The sequence below is a fragment of the Gavialis gangeticus genome, unplaced genomic scaffold, assembly GCF_001723915.1.
Source record: "Gavialis gangeticus isolate Ggan-Ray unplaced genomic scaffold, GavGan_comp1, whole genome shotgun sequence".
Classification (NCBI taxonomy): domain Eukaryota; kingdom Metazoa; phylum Chordata; order Crocodylia; family Gavialidae; genus Gavialis; species Gavialis gangeticus.
In genome coordinates, this window is record NW_017729000.1 from 285767 (window position 1) to 304965 (window position 19199).

Genomic DNA, 19199 nt, shown 5'->3' on the forward strand with positions numbered 1-19199 from the left:
CCGCAGGGCCTCCGAGCTGGCCTTCGCCCTGGAGCCGCTGCCGCTCGGTGACCTGCCGCCGCCGCCGCCGCTTACCGAGGTACGGGCGCGGGGCCTCCGCCGCTCTCGGCTCGTCCGGCCGGGGCGGACCGAGCAGAGACGGTTTCGTGCAACGGTGGGCGGGCGGGCGCAGGCCGGGCCCTGCAGCAGGTCTCGAAGGAGAGCCGGTGCTCCGAGCAGCCGCCAGTTGGGGTTTGAAGCAGGAGGCTTCAGTCCGGCGCTGCACCTCCCTGCCCCTCCTGGCTCCTTCCCTCGTGGCTGTTCTGGCCTTGGCCGCGTCGCACTTCTTTTTGGGAGTGGTAGTATATGGATGCAGCATTTCTAAATACACTTTAAATCACCTGTATGAAAGGACTGGGGGGAAATAGTGGGATGGGGTGAAAGTAGGATAGTGTTCGAGCTGTCTGCGTGTGGGTGGTGTAAGATTCACCGTCCAGAATGCATTTGCGCTAGTTTGTCAGCAGAAAGTGGTTTCCAAGGAAGCTGCAGCCTTTGAGCTCAGTCTCCTGTGCCTCCAGGAGGATGCTCGCGATCTGGATGCTTACACGCTGGCCAAGTCCTACTTTGATCTAAAGGAGTATGACCGGGCTGCCTACTTCCTGCGGGGCTGCAAGAGCCAGAAGGCGTACTTCCTGTACATGTACTCCAGATACCTGGTGAGGCAGTGGTGAAGGCTGTTCTTCCACATTAACTCTGCCCCTTCTGTTTTCACCTGTCTTAATCTTCCACCCAGGTTCTTTTCTAGCAACTGTCTGAAAGGCCAGGTTTAACCCCTTGTTTTCTTGTTAAACCAAGCCATTTTTAGTGGTGTTTCTGGAGCTAGAGTACAGTGTCACCAGTAGGATGACCCTGCAGCCTGTAAAAACAAGTTTGTTCTCTCTTCACAGTCAGGAGAAAAGAAGAAAGATGATGAAACAGTGGATAGTCTGGGTAAGGATCTGATTTTTCTTATCTGGAATAAAGAAGCCAAGACGATAACACTGACATTTCTGACTGTCTGTGTAAGCCATTTCTGCTTCTGGCCCAAGAATAAATGATTGAATGGCATGTTCGGTCTGCTGGATGTGAGCAGTCTACTTTTTTCTTTGAGGAATTTGCCACAAATTCTTCCTGGCACTTCTTAAAGATGACGACTTACATTTAAAGGGTTGGGCTTGTATTCTGGACAGCGGTTCCTCTGGAAAGAATGTGGGAGTCCCAGTAAAGTGACTGTAGCTCTCTGGCAGAGGCTTTTGTGATCCTTACCAATGCAAAGGGAGAAGTGGTGAGTTAGGTGTAGGAGAGCACTTTTACCTCTGTCATCAGTGTGGCCAATACTAGAATACAGCTCCAGAATATAGTTTCAGCTGTTATGGGCCTGGCACAGGAATTACCAGGTGAAATACACCAGTGTCCTGCAGAAGATCAAGCTAGGTAACTTTTTTTTTTTTTTAATTTAAAGGCCAGCACCAGGCCCGCGTTAGTCTGAAGTTGGGGCACAGGTAGGGTAGGGGGACATGTTTAGAGACTAACTGCTTGAGAAGCGTGAGCTGTTGTAGGCAACAACCTGCTTCATCAGATGCACTTACCTGAAGAGAAGAAGGGACTGTTTTCTGTAAACCTCTAACCTGGTAAAGTCACAAGACAATGAGGGACTGTAGCATCTGATCACTGTGGTGTGATGATTTACACTAGAACCTGGCTCTGACTTTCCTTGCAGGTCCTTTGGAGAAGGGACAGGTGAAAAACGAAGCTCTGAGAGAGCTAAGGGTGGAACTTAGCAAGAAACACAAAGCACGAGAACTAGATGGATTTGGTCTTTATCTGTAAGTATCTCTGAGTCTCCATATGAATCCTTGGATCAAGGATACTCAATGAGTGGGATTGGCATATAGTGATTTCTAGGTCACCCTGTGCTTCCCTTATCCTTTTCCTAAGGGAATGGAGTGCCCATTGGAGAGTTAGCTAATAGTTTAGCAGCACTTAGATTCATAGATTCATAGATTAAGGGTCGGAAGGGACCTAGTAGATCTTCTAGCCCGACCCCCCGCCAGGGCGGGAGAACAACAAAAAACCCCAAAAAGAGAAATGGGACTCAAACGAGTCCAGCCAGGTAGGCATCCAGCCTCTTCTTAAAGACCCCCAGGGTAGGGGCCAGCACCACTTCCCTTGGAAGTTGGTTCCAGCTCCTAGCCGCCCTAACTGTGAAGTAGTTCTTGCGGATGTCCAATCTATACCTCCTCTCCATCAACTTGTGCCCATTACTCCTTGTTATGCCAGCGGGCGCTAGGGGAAACAGCGTCTCCCCCAAACCCTTCTGGTCCCCCCTAGTGAGTTTATAGACGGTCACCAGGTCCCCCCTCAGCCTTCTCTTGTGGAGGCTGAATAGGTTCAGGTCCCGCAGTCTCTCACTGTAGGGTCTGCCCTGTTGTCCCTGGATCATGCGGGTGGCCCTCCTCTGGACCCTCTCCATATTGTCCACATCCCTCTTGAAATGGGGCGCACAGAACTGGACACAATACTCCAGCTGTGGCCTGACCAGCGTCGCATAGAGGGGGAGGATCACCTCCTTGGCTCTACTCGAGATGCACCTGTGGATGCACGACAAGGTCCGGTTAGCCCTGCCAACCATGACCTCGCATTGTCGGCCCATGTTCATCTTGGAGTCAATAATGACTCCAAGATCCCTTTCTGCCTCCGTGCTCTCGAGTAAGGAGTTCCCCATTGTATAAGTGCCATTAAAATCATGGCAGAATGCACTTGAACCATCCAGAATTTTGGAGGACAGAAATGAACCAGGATACCCTACCTTTCATTGCTCATCATCATCTTGTTGATGAGATTTTGCTTTGGAGTCTCCATCCTCGGAGTTCCCTATCCCTGTTGGTGTGACAGGCTGATCAACGTTCAAATGTATTAGCCTGGAACACTATGGTAGCTTTTACCCTGGCCAGCACTGATATTTGAGCTGAAGGCCTGCAGAGGTAAATGCGTGTCTTGAGGTGCAAAAAAGTTGGACTTGAGCCAAGCTATTAGATTGATGCCGCCCATCACCTGCACAATGATGGGGTGCAGTTGCACATTGAGACTACCAGCTGGTTGTATGATAATTGTCTAAAATGCAAAACACATTTTGACAAATTGCATAACTTAGATTTTTAGGAGGTTTTTCTACTGTGTGAGTAGAGTACAACCCCTCATTAGATCTACAGCAGTGTTTGAACACCTGACTGGAGATCTAATTCAGACCCTTACTGCTAAACAAGTGGTATCCCTTTTGTAATCGGTCAGTAGGGGGGGACTTAACGCATCCTTTCCTAGTCAACTGGGTACCAGTACACTGGTGATGTGAGAATCGAGAATTCCCCAATTCTGGGAAAAGCATGACTGATGGTAACTAGAGATAGGATAACCAAAGTTGGCTCAGTTGTTCAGGGGCAAGCATTACAATAAAGAGTAGGGTTTTACAAGAGAAACTTAAGTTCTGCGCCTGCAGTGACTCATTTTAACTTTTCAAATAATGGATAGTGTTTAGCAACTAGTCCATAGGAAATGGGATTTGATCTCATGCTCATTCTTACAACCCTCTGATAAATATTACCTATATGTAATCTATTTAAGAAATGGCATATGAGAAGCAGCCATGTAGCCAAAGGGCAGTGCTGGTATCTTTAAAGTGCAAAGAAAAGTCAGGTGCTCTAATGAAAAATTACTTAATGATCCTTTTAATTCTTTTCTCTGAACTGATTTGTAATTTTGGTTATTTCAGCAATATCCTATAGATCAAACTGTTTAATGCATCTAGTAAATTTGATATGTTGTTGCTTCTCCACAAGGAAGAGTTCTTTTTTGCTGCTAGGAACTTGATGATTTTTCTTTCTTGCAGCCCTGTGGCGTGTCTGAGGTAGTTGAGAGTTTTGGTATAGCTTCTTTAGCATGGGCAGCTGGTTGAGGTGAGCAGTGCAGAGAGTTACACTGGTATCTTTCTCTACAGCTATGGTGTTGTGCTGCGAAAGCTGGACCTGGTGAAAGAGGCCATAGATGTATTTGTTGAAGCAGCTCATGTTTTGCCTTTACATTGGGGAGCCTGGCTGGAGCTCTGTAACCTGATCACAGACAAGGAAATGGTAAAAACTGACAAATACTAAAATGCAGTCGCAATTCTAGAACCTAGCATCAGTTTGTAACTTGGTTTGGTGGGTGATGGGCTCATGTTGTGAGACTGGTGTTATTTTTAGTTCAGAAGCTGATTGCAGAAATGAGAACCTTGAACTGTAAACTGTTTTTGAGACTGTGTATGCTGTAGCTGCTTACCATAATGTAGTCTGGAAAGTTTTCCTATAGACAGGATCTCATTGGATTATTCTTATCCCCCCACAGTTCTGTTTGAGTCTCTCCCTTACATAACAGAAAGCAACCATTAGCAACCAAACAATCAGATCATGGTAAATGGGTACCTGGGGGAGATGTATACTGTAATTAGTATAAATAAAGTTGTGAAATTGTTGGGGCGGGGGGGGGAGGCTGGAGACTGACAAGAAAACTGGAAGGCCTTGGACTAATCCAGAGCTGGCAGGGCCAATTAATATATTAGGCCTCATACACCTGACTTCCCTCTTTCAGATGACAAGTATGGGTGTCTATAAGTTGCAGTATACTTAAGGCCTCTGCATGCCACTTGTTACCACATGGTCATCTGGTTAAATAATTAGCCCCCTACAACATGAGTCAAGTGTCTGTTAAATAGATTAGGAACTGGCTGAATAACGGAATTGCCATCATATAGGTTGTGGTCCTAGCGGGGCTTCATAGGAATTGGTTCTCAGCTTGGGGCAAGTCAATACGTTTTTATCAGTGCACTGATACCATTGCCAAAATGGAGACTGTGGCTTGCTTTGAAGAGTGTGTTAGGATTACCATGAGTTTGTGCGAGAACACAGGTTACATTCTGGTGTTACATCAGAAGAGGCTAATGAAGTCATTAGATTAATCTGAAGAGGGGAGGAGGAATAGGGAAGTGATTTTTATTTTTTATTTTTTTTTAACCTCTGGACATGGCATTAGGTGTTCCTTGTACTGCAATGCTGCGTATAGCTCTGGTGTCTGCTTTAAATGGCACATTGGAAAAAATGGAGAGAGCACAGAAAACAGCCTCATGGATTTAAGGGTCAGACAAAATACCTTTTAGTGAGTCTTGGAGTTCGGTCTGTTTGGCTCATCAAAAGGTTACTGATATATTAGTTTATATGAAGGATTTAGCATCTTCCATAGGAGTGTTCTGTCAGGGGACTTCCACTGCTGCTACCAGTAGAAATATAGGACGTTAAACTGATGCTGTCTTTGATTGTCATACCATGGACTGTTGTTGAAGTGGGTGTCATCTCTGTTTGGTTCGTGCCAGCTGAAGTTCCTGTCCTTGCCAGATACATGGATGAAGGAGTTCTTCTTGGCACACATTTACACAGAGCTGCAACTGATTGAAGAGGCTCTGCAGAAGTACCAGAGTCTCATCGATGCAGGATTCTCCAAAAGCACCTACATCATCTCTCAGATTGCAGTTGCCTACCACAACATCCGAGGTCAGGAAGCCCTGTTGGTAGGCGATGTGCCTTCTGCTGCAAACTCATCAGCAGTGCTTGTGATGCCTGCTTTCCTCTTTCCTCAGATATTGACAAAGCTCTTTCCATCTTCAACGAACTGAGGAAGCAAGATCCATACAGGATAGAGAACATGGACACATTTTCCAACCTGCTGTATGTTCGGGTAAGCCCACCCTTCTGTTGCCTACATTCCTGTGCAATATTAGCTACCCACAAAGAGCAATTTGTGCCACCTTGGCAGAATACCTGAGTATGGCTGATCTGACTGAATTAACACTAACATAACTCTGAGTGTAGAGTTGTAGCCCCTCCTTCCTTCACAGTGGATTGAGATACTGTGTGTGAGTTCCCCCTCCCCCTATTTCTCTTCCCTCTGAAGTGGCATCACACTTGTCCCCACATGGGTCTCCCTCTTCTGTTCCCCCAGAGCATGAAACCTGAGCTGAGCTACCTGGCTCACAATCTGTGTGAGATTGACAAGTATCGTGTTGAGACTTGCTGTGTGATAGGTAAGAACCAGCCCTCCTGCTTGATTTGACCTCTGTGCCTTCAGTGTGGGGGCCACATTAACTGGGCTATTGAGTCTGTCCTAATGGAGGCAGCTTTTCTTGGCGTAAAACAGTAAAAATGAGACTGAGCAAGCAGTGACGTGAGCTGGTGCACTGTTGGCAGCACAGTTGAGGCAGGTTTTATAAAGGACACGTGGGTGGTGATCCCTTGTATAAAAGCTCCAAGATCCCACCTGGAAACCTGCAGTGCAATTCTGGACACTTAATTCCCAAACAAGATGTGGAAAACTGGCTTGGTGCAGTTGTCTTCACCCAGCAGAGTGAGAGCATTGTTGGCTGCCGCAGTTGGAAAAAGGTCTTTGTCAGAGCGTTGGAGGACAGAAATAAAAATCTGCACTAGCTGTTGTTTGGCAGAAGGGGTTGAGTTGGATCTGCCTTAGTAGGCTGCTGCTTTTTCTAAGGTTTATGAAAAAGCAACGGTTGCTGCTGCTGCGTCCACCCATTTCCTAGGTCTTTGCTGTTTTTCCTCACTCGTTTTAATCTGGTGACTTTGCTTTAGGGAATTACTATAGTTTGCGCTCCCAGCATGAAAAAGCAGCGCTGTATTTCCAGAGAGCCTTAAAGCTGAATCCTCGGTATCTTGGAGCTTGGACCCTCATGGGACATGAGTACATGGAAATGAAGAACACGTCTGCAGCCATCCAGGCTTACAGGTGTGTGCAGGGCTGGAGGCCAAGTATCTTATGGTGCTCTGCTTAGGAATTCTCTTCCTACCCCTGTGTATGCTAGTACTTGCATCTCTCTTTTTGTGGCAGACATGCCATAGAGGTGAACAAGAGGGACTACAGAGCCTGGTATGGACTAGGGCAGACATATGAGATCCTCAAGATGCCTTTTTACTGTCTCTACTACTACCGGCGGGCCCACCAACTCAGGTAAAGCCAGGAAAGTAGCCATACCTGTGGGTGCAAACTCTGAACTGCTGTTAGCTAAGAGACAAATATGGGAACTGAGTTACCAGTGCCTCTTCTGACAAAGTATGTAGCCTCACTACAGTGACTTAATCATTGGGTACAGCAGTAAAGGATTAATACTCCTGCTAGCTTAGGGAGCGTATGCAATGATATATTTTGGGGTAGGGCTGAGTGCTCAATTAACTTGAAACAATATTGGGTTCTGAGGTAGCTTGATTTTTCTCATCAGCCAGTTTGACTGACTGTTGTGTTTTTTCAGGCCCAATGATTCCCGTATGCTGGTTGCTCTGGGAGAATGTTATGAGAAACTCAATCAGTTAGTGGAAGCCAAAAAGGTGAGTGAGGTTTCAGAGAGGCTGAGTTTTAATGTGTCTGCCTGGAAAGCTGGTTACTACTGGTCCACCCTGTGTGATACTCCAGGCCCCCAGAGCTTTTTGTCCACACAACTGGAGAGGAAGAATGAATGGGGAACTAGCTGTTCTGTGGTCTCGTGAGGGGTGGGAGAACTGGTGTAGTACAGCTGTTCCCAAACTCTGAGAGACTGTGCACTACCAGTTTAAAATGATACAACCTTAAGTACCACCAGCAAATTTTTGTCCTATAAAGTAATTATAATAAATCTGTTAACACAAACCACTGACAAGTTGTTGTCTGTGTACCACTGGTGGTACCCGTACCAGAGATCGGGAACTGCTGGTGTAGTATGTTGTCTGAGGCTAGTCTTAGCTGATTTCTGTTGTCATTAAGGGAAGCTTTGTTCTCTATGTCAGCCCAGACCAGATGGTGAATCTGTCCAGTCTTGCTTTCCAGAGGCCCAGTTCTCTTCATCCCCCTGCTGGAGGCCCCTGCAGCAACTTTCTGACTCGCTTGCATCTCCTGTACATGTTTTGTCGAGATGCTTGTGCAAGTGCTTATTTCTTCTCTGGCAGTGTTATTGGAGAGCTTATGCTGTGGGAGATGTGGAGAAGATGGCATTGGTGAAACTAGCAAAGTGAGTACAGATGTGCATTTGTTGTTCCTAGTACTTAGGGATAGATTGACTCCTTCATAAAGCAGTTTGAGATCTCTGTAAATGCTGGGTGGCATTAACTGTGATGGGGAGAGTATACCCAGAAGGTCTTTGGGAATGCCAGTGTTTTAGGTCTCTGAACATACTAATTCCCCATGGGCCAGAGTGACTTTGTCAGGCAGTGCTAATTGGGAATTAGGTTCATTACAGTAGTGCTGGGCCCAGTACAAAGTAGCAGACAGATCCTGCCTCAGAACTAGTCGGGAGTGGGGCAGGGGTGTGTACCACAGCAGCAGAGTGAGCAAGGTGATGCTGGCTCTGATTTTTGAAGGTGTAACTGGGGATAAGCTACATGGAAAAACGGGGAGGAGGATGCTTGGAACAGCCTAGGGGAGAAAAGGATGGATGTGGAATAAAGTTCAGCTGCAGAGGTTAAAGCAAACAGCCAAAGCTACTCAAAATTGCAGCAAATTCTTTAACCTTTCACAATTGTAGTGAATTCCTTGGTAGCTTTTGCAAGAGCTCCTGCCAGCTGGCTGGCTCTTCTCTGGGCAGTTGTGTTGGTTTGCTGGGCAGCTGGTCACTGCTCTGTCTGTGCTGGATTCTTTGGCAAATTCTAGTGGGCTAGGGCTTGCTGCAGTTGGAGTGGGGTAGTGTTGGGGTGATTTTCCCTTTGTATAGTCCACCCAGAACAGCCGGAGATGCAAAAAGCAGGTATCTTCCCTACTCTGCTCCTCCTGTGACAGTCTTTCTCCTTTCTCAGGCTGCATGAACAGCTGAACGAATCCGAACAGGCTGCACAGTGCTACATCAAGTACATTCAGGACATCTATTCCTGTGGGGTGAGTCAGTGCCGTAGGGGCAGCAGGGGGGTGGGAGGCAAGACTGAGTGGAGAGGAACTGGCTCTTACTGCTTTCTTATTACTTCAGGAGATAGTGGAGCATCTGGAGGTGAGCACTGCCTTCCGCTACCTGGCTCAATACTACTTCAAGTGTAAGCTGTGGGACGAAGCCTCAGCATGTGCTCAGAAATGCTGCGCGTTCAATGATGTGAGTAGCCAGACAGTCCCCAGAGCTCCTTTCATGGGAGACTTGGATGTTGGCTCTGCCTCCCCAGTGAGAGGGACTTCCTGATTTAAGGAGTGAGCTGCATCCCCTGCAGCGAATTGTCCTCATGGCCACGTGGAGGCCTCTAGTGTTGAGCACACATCTGCTGTTGCTTTTTGGCACAGCTGAACTAACTCGCACTGCATTTAGGGGGCAAAGAACGTGAGCTGAAATGTCCATTAACCTCCACGAATAAAGCCTCCTGCCTTTGTGCAGGGCCTGATGGTCTTGCTGCCCAGTTGGTATCAGAATCCCCCAGATTCCTTGTCTCAGATCAGCCTGCTTCACCGGACAGCACCAGGGTGCCATAGTGCTCGCTCCCCTCATACACTGGCCTCAGAGAATCTCCTGGTACCTATCACAGGACATGCTGGGTTACTTGAGCCCAGAAGAGGACAGCATGGCATGACACTGGCCCCTTCTAGAAAGTGGAGTCTCCACTTCTCTCAAGTCCATTCAGCACTTTGCTCTTGCAAATCTACTCTGTGGAATGTAGTTGGGTATTACAGCAGTGGCTGGGAGGTACTTAAAGCTTGTACTTTGGGTGCCAAAGGATATATTAAAAGGGGGGTGGTTGTCTCTTAACACTGCTTTTAATAGCATTAAAGTAAATATCTGGGGGTAAGGTGCACAGTATCCTGCAGACTCAACATTGTGTTGCTATGGGATATGTAACAGTTCACATGCCTGCTGAATTTGACTGTGACTCTCCTGGCATCTCCAGCAGGCCTGGATTTGACCTTGATTGATGCTATCTTCTTGCTTCCTTTTAGACAAGAGAAGAAGGAAAGGCCTTGCTGCGACAGATCTTGCAACTACGCAACCAAGGAGAAAACTCCTCCACGGAGATCTCTGCTTCCTTCTTCCTCCCTGCATCGCTATCGGCCAATAACACTCCTACACGTCGAGTGTCCCCACTCAACCTGTCCTCAGTTACGCCGTGAGCTGTGCAAATAGGGGCTGCTTCCCATCCCTGAAACGGCCACCTTTGCAGTGAAGCTTCTGTGTTTGGCACTTTCTTTCCTTGGGGGCAGGAATCCTGAACCTGAAGACCAGGCAGCACAACAAAACTTGCAGTGGGGCCCAGACAAAGTGCCTGTGCTTAGACCTCAGGACAGTGCAGTGTCATTGCCCAAACGTAGCAAATCCCAAGTCTGTGAGAAGCAGTTCCAGGTGTGGGGGGAGGCTTGTCTGCCCCAGGTGAAACAGATGAGCTGAACTCCCATCAGGGCCAGAATGGGATCATCACTGCTTATGGCAAGAGTGCTAGGCTTCTCTGCGTGCGTTAACTCACAGGTGTCCCACAAGCTGCTTTCCTGCTGTGAGCAGCAGAGAGGCACCCTGCTGCTATGAGAGGAAGCAGCATCTGGGGACCTAGGTGTCAGAAGTGACCTGCAGTAATGGCTGGTTGTGATTAGGTCTGTGCCCTGGTTGTTTTGACTTTGAATGGAGAAACAGTCAGAGGGATACATTAAATGTTGATGACTGAATTTCTGCTCCTGGGCTGTTTCATGGCACCATTTTCCTTTGTCCTAAAACAAGTAAAGTTGCTAAGTATAGAAAAGATCCAGGTTCTTCCAGGAGGGGGGCAAAAGTGGCTCAGGCTTTACTAGTAGCCCTGTTCAGTGTCCCGTATAGCAGCCTAGATCCTTACATCTAACATCACATCTTGTTTGTGCCCTAGCTGCCCTGAGATGTGGGGGGGAAGTGCAGAAGAGCAGTGTTGTCACTCATCCCATCTCTGGGATGGTGCTGCGTAGAGCTGCCAAACTTAAGCAGTTACAAGCAAGACCAGTGAAAGAGGCCTGAGATCTGGGCTCCGGCTTGTAGAGGGTTATGCAGCAGCTCCCCTTGTGAATCCTTAAGGACCAATATGTAGGTGTCAAAGAAATTACACTGAATGCAAAAATATGAAGCTAAATTGAACAGGACGAGCAGATACCACTGTGGCTTCTCTGTCACAGGCAGTCATGAGGAAGTGAAGGGCAGTTGGGCCTCATGCCTTAAACAAATCTGATCTTGCACAAGCTTCTGGACAGTTGCTCAAGGTGCTGTTGCTCAACTGGGCTGCGGCACAGGGTTCTGGTTAACTTAAGTTAAAAAGGCTAAACAGCCTCTTACAGGAACAGATAACAAAGCAGGACTGTACAGTAACTGAGCATAAGTGAACAGTGAGACCGTGTGTCCTTTCACTGCTAAGGGACCAGATTCTGTTACAATGCCTCAGTTCTAAAGCAACACCAGTTGTCATGCACAGATCTTTCGGCCCCAATCAAACCATGTGTGCCTGTTTACAACTTGTCCACTATTTTCCACAGTGATTACTTTTGCAGATAAGTCTTCCCTGGACTCTGATGCTAATAGTGCCAGGCTCAGGCCAATCCTTACCCCCAAACACTAGCAAGTGGTGTTGCCTTTACTAACTGCACATCTGCCTTGTCAGTAGGACATCTCTGAGCTTGCTTCCCCTAGTTCTTAGCTCTATGGAGACCCTTTATATTGCAGTTATTACAATCCCCACCCTGTGGCAAAAACACAAAGGAAGTCAGCTGCAGGAGGAAGCTGTTTTCCTCTTACTAGCTGGTTGCATTGCCTTTATTCATACCTGCGGGACTTGGCCCAGCAGGAGCTGCAGTACTCCTGTAGGACTGATGAAGAGACCTTGAGCAGACATGCTGCCAAAAGCTGAAGTGCGGCTCAAGGCTTAACTTGCTTCACCTTAACCCTCCATCATTCTGACCCTGCCTGGCTGTTTCCTCACGTTCTCATCAAATCGGGTAAGAAAATACAACTTTCATAAAAGGTGGGTACACAAATGTGTTGCATCACCCTGCTCAGTGTAGGACAAAAGCTGAACAGACTAGCACTGCTGTCCCAAAGCTGGCAGCAGACCACCATGCCAGGTAGCGTTTGGTGAGAGCTTACTCCAGGCCAGGTTGCTGCTTTACCATCTTCACCGATGGAACACTTTACACCTGCCATCACTACTGTGAGTTGGGTGTGTAAAGTATTTGACCCAGGAGATGCTGCAGTACACAGTGAAAGCCATGGTTGGTAATGGCATCAGTACCCTTGGTTAAAATTACTTGATGTGAAAGGACTGCTCTTTAGGTCTTCCTCTTCAGGCTTAGACAAGGTAATTTTGCTTAGTCAGCTATTTGTCTCAGGAGCTTGTTCTCACCTCTTTGAGACGGGTAGAACTCAAACATCTTGGAGAAGGTAGAGCCCGTTTCATGGAGCTGTTCTGTGCCTTTCAGGCTTTAACATGTTCCACAATTGCCTGGCTTGCCTCCTTGGTGAGTCCTGTCAGTCTTGTTCTTTATTAAAGATGTAAGATTTAAGGTCTAGCCCTATGTGCTGCTGCCTTGCAGAGCAGAGACCACACCAGCCCATCCAAAAATCTCTCAACTACAGCACAATTCTTAAACTGTCTTGGCTGTAGAGGCACAAGCTGAAAGGGAGGAAGCTCCTGGGGGATGCCAGGAAACCTAGGGCTAGTTCTGATAGGAGATGCATGCTGCTGCCAGTAAGAAGACATTTATTGTCATGCATAAACAATGTAACAGAATACACACACAAAAAAAGAGAGGCAGGGTTATATTGCAGTCCGGGCTTGAGGCTCTGATCCATGTATAGCGGAATAGCAGCTAGCCTGAGACACAATGTGGACAATCTAAAACCCTTGTTGGTAGTCACCCCCCACAGTGTCTACACAAGCCCTGAAGAATTACCCTAGATACAGTCGTTTATATACATGTGGCTAAAACACAGTAAAATATGCCTTAAAGGCTCAACCAACCCGCAGGCCCCACTCTACTTCTTACCAAAGGGCAAGGTCTTGTGTGCTGGTGTTCCACGGGCTCGCAGGATGCAGCTGTAGGGGCCACTCTCGGCCACTCCTGTACGGGCAGGCGAGCAGGGCAGGAAGTTGCGCAGGAACGGCTTTTTGCCAGGAGGCTGGCTTGGCTGCAGGTTCTCTCTGTTGGCACAGAATCGCTTCTTCAAGGTGGATGTTGGAGGGGCCTGGAGCTTCTGCACAGTATGATACTGTTCAGCAATGCAGGCTGCTTTCTTCCGTAGATCCAGCTTGACCAGCATCATGTTGTTCTGCAGCTCTGCCAGCGTCTGGTCCTGTGACAAGAAACCCAGAGCCAAAACTGGTCTGTTTAATACTGTACACATGTGCCCAGCACCCTGTTAATCCATCTTCTTGCAGTCAGAGTGAACCAGCTGCTCACACAGAGGCACCTTACAGTGAGAGCGAGTTCTGAGCTGCCAACTGAGGCAGAGCCAGGGGAGCTGAATCCACCTCAAAGTGACTTAGTTTACTTGAAAGCCTCCTGGCTTCCCACCCTGTAGTCCGCCCCTGATGCAGGTGGCCGTTAGAAGGGGTTCCAAGCAAGCTGAGGAACAAGAAGTGTTGAGACCCTGTTATGCTGGGAACAGACGGAGACGAGGACCAGCAGTAAACATGGTTTGATAGTCTCATGCTGCTAGAAAACACTAACAAGCCAGATTTGGGCAGCAATTTGACATTGTCAGCTAAGATTTGCCACCCACATATCCCAGCACTGTCATCCATTACCTGTCTAGCCAGGATCTCTTCGCAAGTGCAGAGGGTTTCACGAAGCTTCCCTGCACTCGTGCTGTGACAACACGCTCTTTCGGCCGACTGCAGACACTCCCCAAGTTTATGCAACTCTGATCTCAGCAGCCTCACGTTCTGCAAGAGGGACAGGAAAACCAATGCCAGCAGCAGGCACAGCCATGCAGGTAGGACACAGAGGTGTGGGACTGTTCTGGTGGGGGCCTCGCCCCCTAGCAGTCTCCATCCCACAGATTGAGTTGAGCTAGTTTAGTTGCCAAGTGCAGCATGCTCTAGTCCCCAAAGCTGCAGACTGTTTGCAACAGGAGGCCTGCAGTAGAAGGTAGCCTGGAGGTTGTGCCTGACACCACTGCCAGAAGACCCCCTCCCCTTCTCCCTCATAGGAGTGCAGTTACCTTCTGTCCATCCTCCAGCTTCTTGTCCACATCTGCAGTGATGGGTTTGGCAGAAGGTGGTGGCTCTAGCAGCCTCTGGTACTTGCGTAGCTCTGGGAGAAAGCAGGAACAGAGTGACAAGGCTCCAGCCAACAATCACAGATGCACTGGAGAAAGGCTGGGACTGGCACAACCAGGTGACCAGACTGCTTCCACTCCTGCCCTCTTCCCCCACTGCTACCCAACCTTGGCTGCCCTGCCCCTGTTCTCACCTGCTGTTGTGGTTCTCAGCTCTGACTGACACTGCTCCAGATTGGCTTTGGCTTCCAGCAGCTCCTGTTGCACAGAGGTTGCAGATGCTGCCACTCGCTTTGACCTGCGCAGGCCCTCTTGCCCAGCATCCTGCTGCTTCAGCTCCAGGTTCTCCAGCTGCACCCTTGCCCCCTGCAGCGCAGCCTCCAGCTCTTCAATCTTCTCATCCCGTTCCTGAGGGGAACAGCAGACTGGCTGACACCCAGGAACTTATACAGCCCCGTTAATGTTTCAGGCCCTGGGGGGCATCCCTTCCTCAAGCAATGGACTGGTTCAGAGAGCACCTAGGTAAATAACAGGAAAGCAACACATGCCACCCTCCGTGCACACCCGGGTAAGTGAAGGGTTTGCAACTCCAGGTGGATCTGCCTGATGGTTGGATGAGATGACCTCCTGATGTCCCTTCCAACCCTAATTTTCTATGATGCCTCACCTGCTCCAGGCAATGAAGCAGCCATGCAACTTACTCAACATGGCCAACATGAATCACGGGAGACGAAATTCCTAAAGCTTCATGGTTACTGTGAAGAGGTCATCATTTTCTCCAGGATGTATTTAAAACAACAATGCCATGTTTTGGAGGGATTTCCTGTGCAAGATGGAGAGGTGTCTGCTACCTGCCTGGGAACACTAGGCTGGGGGCTAGCAAGCAGCTGAGAACTTGAACTGGAGCTGGGGGCTATGCAGAGCCTGGGGCTGCAGGGAGGAGCTGAGATGCCTGGCAGTTCCACCCTAAGGGCACCATGCACAAAACTGGAAGGCTTCATGCTGCAAGGGTGATGACAGCAGCATTCCTGGACCCAGACAAGTTGTTTCCATACCCTGCCCCATCCACTTCCCTTCCTCAACCCCAATTCCCACTGCCACACACCCTGATCTCCTCCTGGTAATAGTCTGTTAGTGACTCCTTCAGATTGCTCAGCTTATCCTCATACAGCTCCTCCAGTAGCTCCTTCTGGGCATCCACATGTTGGCTGCAGAGAGCAGACAGTGACATGGCATCAATTTGGAGGCCTGAAGCCGAGGCCTAGCTTTAGGAGAGGACAAGTACCCGTGCCCATCTCCAACCCCTTGCACCTGCACCACTGCTCTTTCTGCTGCAGGTGCTCCACCATCTCATTGCAGATCTCCTCCCGGAGCTGCATTTCCAGACGCAGCTTCTCCCGCCTTTCCTGCACCAGCAGCTCCCGCGCAGCATCCACAACACGCAGCAAGTCCTGCAGAAGCAGAACAAAAGGAGACCATAACCTTGTGCCCCACAGGTCCAAGATGGTGACCTAGTCTTACTGTCCCACCTCTGCACCCTATACATCACCCCAGAGGCTATAAGACACATACCACCCACCTCCTTGTCATACAAGGACACATCTGCTTCATCTCCACCCTCTTCATCAGATTCCATTTCCTGCTTTAGGCCTGCTTCTGAGCTCTGGCTAAAACGTCTGTGTTCCCTCATGATGGACTGGATAGATGGGAGAACCACTTTTGCAGGAGCTTGAACGAGCTGAAGAGAAAACAGGTTGCTTATATGAGCCTACATTGCCTGCAGATTTGATAGCATCAGGCCAGTGCTCTCCTGTCACAGCCAGCCTCACTGCAAGATGGCAGGACCTGGGAGCACAGTGCACTCTGGCAAGGAATGCCTCACCTCCTTGCACTGAAGGACAGCAGCTCGCTTGCATAGGAGCTGGAGGAGGCCTGAGATCCAAGCCAGCCATGGGGTTCATGGAAGATCCAGAGAAGCCCCTGCACTGCCAGGGACCGCAGCACTTACACATATCTCACTGACCTGGCTGGCGAGTGCTGAGAACTTGGCCACATGCAGGGTTTCATCATACATGGATGCACACTGGCTAATGTTGACGATCATGGAGGAGCGCCCGCGCCCTGTGAAGAAGCCCTGGAACACACGGGTCAGCTTGCTGTCCCGGAAGGGAACCACAACCAGCTTCAGCCTGGTGGAAGAGCACAAATGTGCTGAGCCTGCAGAAAAGTATGTGGGCAAGCCCTCGTACCACCCTGGTCCCCGAACTACTCACCTGGACTGCTGGTTCTGACGCAGGGCAGCAATGCAGCGGCCCAGTGTGTGCAGAGAGGTGTTGATGTTGTTTGCCTCCTTCATTCGGTCCCCGCTCTTCTGGTCCTTGCAACGCTCTGAGCCAGCAAGGTCACACAGGGACAGTCTGGAAGAGACCCAGGGCACTGCTGTGATTACAGTCCACATGTTGTCATGCACCACAGGCCTAAGCTCAACTCCCACCTTCCTTGAGCCTCAGGACAGCTCAGCCATCTCTTCTAGAGGTTTGTTCCAAACAACACTACCAAGCTCAGGTCAGGGGCCTGAGCTCACCCAGAAATCCCCTGCCGGTTGCTGCTTTGCAAGCAGGGATCTAGCAAGTACGTCCAGCTTGCTGCATCCCAGACATAGGCGTTAAACTGCTTAGCAGCAGCTCTGTCATGAGGGCCTCCTCGGATGCAGGGATGGGGTCAGTCAGCCATGCTCATGCTGATGCAGGATGTTCCCGTGCTTCCAAAAGGAGCTTTGTTGCTCTCTCCAAAGGGAGCAGTGGGACATGCACACAACAGCTGCTCTCCACACCCCCAGGGAGTTCCACCTTCTGAAGGCCCCCCAGAGATCCATAACAGCACCACAGCCTGGAGAGCTCTGGACCTGTAGCCCTGTTAGCCTCATGCAATCTGAGAATCAGAGTCAGGCTAGCAGTTCCCTCAGGAGGTCACTGGTCCAACCCCCCCTTGCTCACAGCAGGATCATCCCCAAGCACCACACTCACTCGCTGATTTTGGGGACCATCTCACTGCTGCCCTCTGTTAGGTGAAGAATCCTGATGGAGAAGATGCTGTGACTGCAGGGAGCAAGGACAAAAAAAAAAAAACACACACTTGAATGGAACATGCAACAACTGCCTCTGGCACCAGTCCAGCACCTAGTTCCATAACATAAGCCCTCTCCCCATGACCATTCCTCTCCTCTCCCTGCCCCCAACCTGCGGCTGGAGTTCTGGTTCAGGTGAGTGCTGGCAAAGCTCTGGTTTTTCTGACCCAGCTTTAGGAGCTTCCAGGCCTCATCGGCATCTTGGATGTGGATCCAGTTCAGATCTGAAAGAGCAGACAGGTGGGAAAGTGGTACAGATAGATGTGGTTTGCCTTCCCAGGCCCTGGCTACCCACTGCATCCCAGGCTTCGCTGCTGCCAACAGCCAGACTGAACTTCCCTGCACTGTTTGGGCCTCCTGAGGGATACCAGCCACAGAGTTCAGCAGAAGGGAACTGCTGACTGTGTATAAAATGCCCTAGAGCAGCATTTCTCAACCCATGGGTCGAGACCCAAAAGTATATATCGCAAGAATACATCAAAAGGGTCACGAACAGACTTCAAAAGTGGATTCTCCTTTTCCCACAAGAAAAATGCAGGAAACTGGCTTGTCCTTTGCAGAGTTTCAACCTGCAAGGAGCTGTTTGGGTCTTCCCCCTCATCCCCCCATGTCCCACCCCCCTGCCGCCTCCCCATAACCCACACAAGGGGGCTGGGGCCTGGGCACGGGGGCTAGCAGGTCAAGAGTGAGGAGACACTGGGGCAGGACTGGCCACAGATGTTCGCAAATGGGTCCTGGGACAAAAAAGGTTGAGAGCTACTGCTTGCTTTCCACAGGTGCTCCTGGCCACCAGACATTATTCCCTTTTCCATCCCAGGTTACTACTGTCCCCTTCAGTAGGGAGAATGATCCAGCAGGGTCCTTCCCCAGAGTGCTGCTGGGTCAGTTTTTACCTCTGACATAGGGATTGCCGCTTGGGTCTTCACACAGCCGCAGCGTCTGCCTCTTGCGGTTCGGGCCAGGCAGAGCTGGCTCCAGCAAGTCGTAGATCTGCTCATTGTAAATCTCAAAAAAGGAGACCCATATGGAGAACTGCACGTCTCTTGAGGCATGGAGCGAGACACAGTCTGGATCAGCCCAACAAGAGCCTAGGTTTCAGAGGAGAATCAGAGGGGGCTGTAGGAACTGCTGCAGCCCCAGCAGGTCCCTGCCCAACAGATTGGAGGAGACAAGGGAGAGTTTCTACCCCTGCCCAAAGTGTGCTTCATCCCCTCCTACACAGGACTTGCCCTTCCCTCAGCACAGCAGGGTCCCAGACATACCGTCCAGTTGGCTGCTCTCAGAGTGGTTGGCAAATTGGCTGGTAGACGAGAGGCCACCCACTCCACTGTCATAACTGCTACTAGTGGCAGCCTGGAGCTGGGATTCGGTGTTGTGGCTCCTCTTCAGTGGAGTCCGCAACTCCTAGGAAACAGGCAGAATGTGAGGCTGGTGCAGGGCACCCTCTTCCTTCCCCAGTGGATGGAGAAGCACACTCACCTCCCGTAATCCCCCATGCAGCAAGACCAGCTTCTTGGTCTCTTCTTGTTGAACCTGCCTGCTGTCTAGCCAGGCCACCTCGCTGGAGAGTGAGGGCTTGACATCCATGGCTCGGTAGAGCTGCTCTCCCACGCTATTGAAGATGAGCGCTAGGGAGCGGGGCAGAATCCCACCGTCCTTGCTGTTCCCTGGAAGAGAGGACAGCAGCGAGCAGAGCTCTCAGTCACAACACAGCAGCAATTCTTCCCTCTGATGAGTCCAGGTACGCGAACACCTGATTCCCGCCCCCCCCCCCCCCCCACCCCGGACGGGGGGGGC

The 19199-nt window shown here is 49.8% G+C and overlaps 2 protein-coding genes across 3 annotated transcripts in view; one reads left to right on the forward strand and one right to left on the reverse strand.

Annotated features, from left to right (window-relative positions):
• Window positions 1-10393, forward strand: part of CDC23 (cell division cycle 23) — a 15549-nt gene extending 5156 nt beyond the window's left edge. The window contains exons 2-16 of the mRNA XM_019506020.1: window positions 7-79; window positions 558-695; window positions 927-969; window positions 1739-1844; window positions 4013-4145; window positions 5420-5597; window positions 5684-5781; window positions 6046-6127; window positions 6687-6840; window positions 6943-7062; window positions 7361-7436; window positions 8031-8092; window positions 8874-8952; window positions 9041-9160; window positions 9991-10393. Of these exons, the coding sequence (XP_019361565.1) occupies window positions 7-79; window positions 558-695; window positions 927-969; window positions 1739-1844; window positions 4013-4145; window positions 5420-5597; window positions 5684-5781; window positions 6046-6127; window positions 6687-6840; window positions 6943-7062; window positions 7361-7436; window positions 8031-8092; window positions 8874-8952; window positions 9041-9160; window positions 9991-10161 (1633 nt within the window). The 3' untranslated portion in view covers window positions 10162-10393. The remainder of the gene's footprint in view (window positions 1-6; window positions 80-557; window positions 696-926; window positions 970-1738; window positions 1845-4012; window positions 4146-5419; window positions 5598-5683; window positions 5782-6045; window positions 6128-6686; window positions 6841-6942; window positions 7063-7360; window positions 7437-8030; window positions 8093-8873; window positions 8953-9040; window positions 9161-9990) is intronic.
• Window positions 10394-10604: 211 nt separating this feature from the next.
• Window positions 10605-19199, reverse strand: part of KIF20A (kinesin family member 20A) — a 14432-nt gene continuing 5837 nt past the window's right edge. Inside the window, exons 4-18 of one of the 2 annotated variants that reach the window (XM_019506018.1) lie at window positions 18882-19069; window positions 18665-18806; window positions 18296-18490; window positions 17515-17626; window positions 17302-17373; window positions 16549-16692; window positions 16299-16464; window positions 15855-16013; window positions 15587-15726; window positions 15381-15483; window positions 14470-14683; window positions 14219-14310; window positions 13803-13940; window positions 13042-13348; window positions 10605-10749 (exon numbers count right to left, since the gene is read on the reverse strand). In XM_019506018.1, coding sequence (XP_019361563.1) covers window positions 10727-10749; window positions 13042-13348; window positions 13803-13940; window positions 14219-14310; window positions 14470-14683; window positions 15381-15483; window positions 15587-15726; window positions 15855-16013; window positions 16299-16464; window positions 16549-16692; window positions 17302-17373; window positions 17515-17626; window positions 18296-18490; window positions 18665-18806; window positions 18882-19069 — 2195 coding nt within the window. In that variant the 3' untranslated portion in view covers window positions 10605-10726. Of the gene's footprint in view, window positions 10750-12735; window positions 13349-13802; window positions 13941-14218; window positions 14311-14469; window positions 14684-15380; window positions 15484-15586; window positions 15727-15854; window positions 16014-16298; window positions 16465-16548; window positions 16693-17301; window positions 17374-17514; window positions 17627-18295; window positions 18491-18664; window positions 18807-18881; window positions 19070-19199 lie in introns of those variants that run through there. The other variant, XM_019506019.1, reaches the window with a different exon arrangement.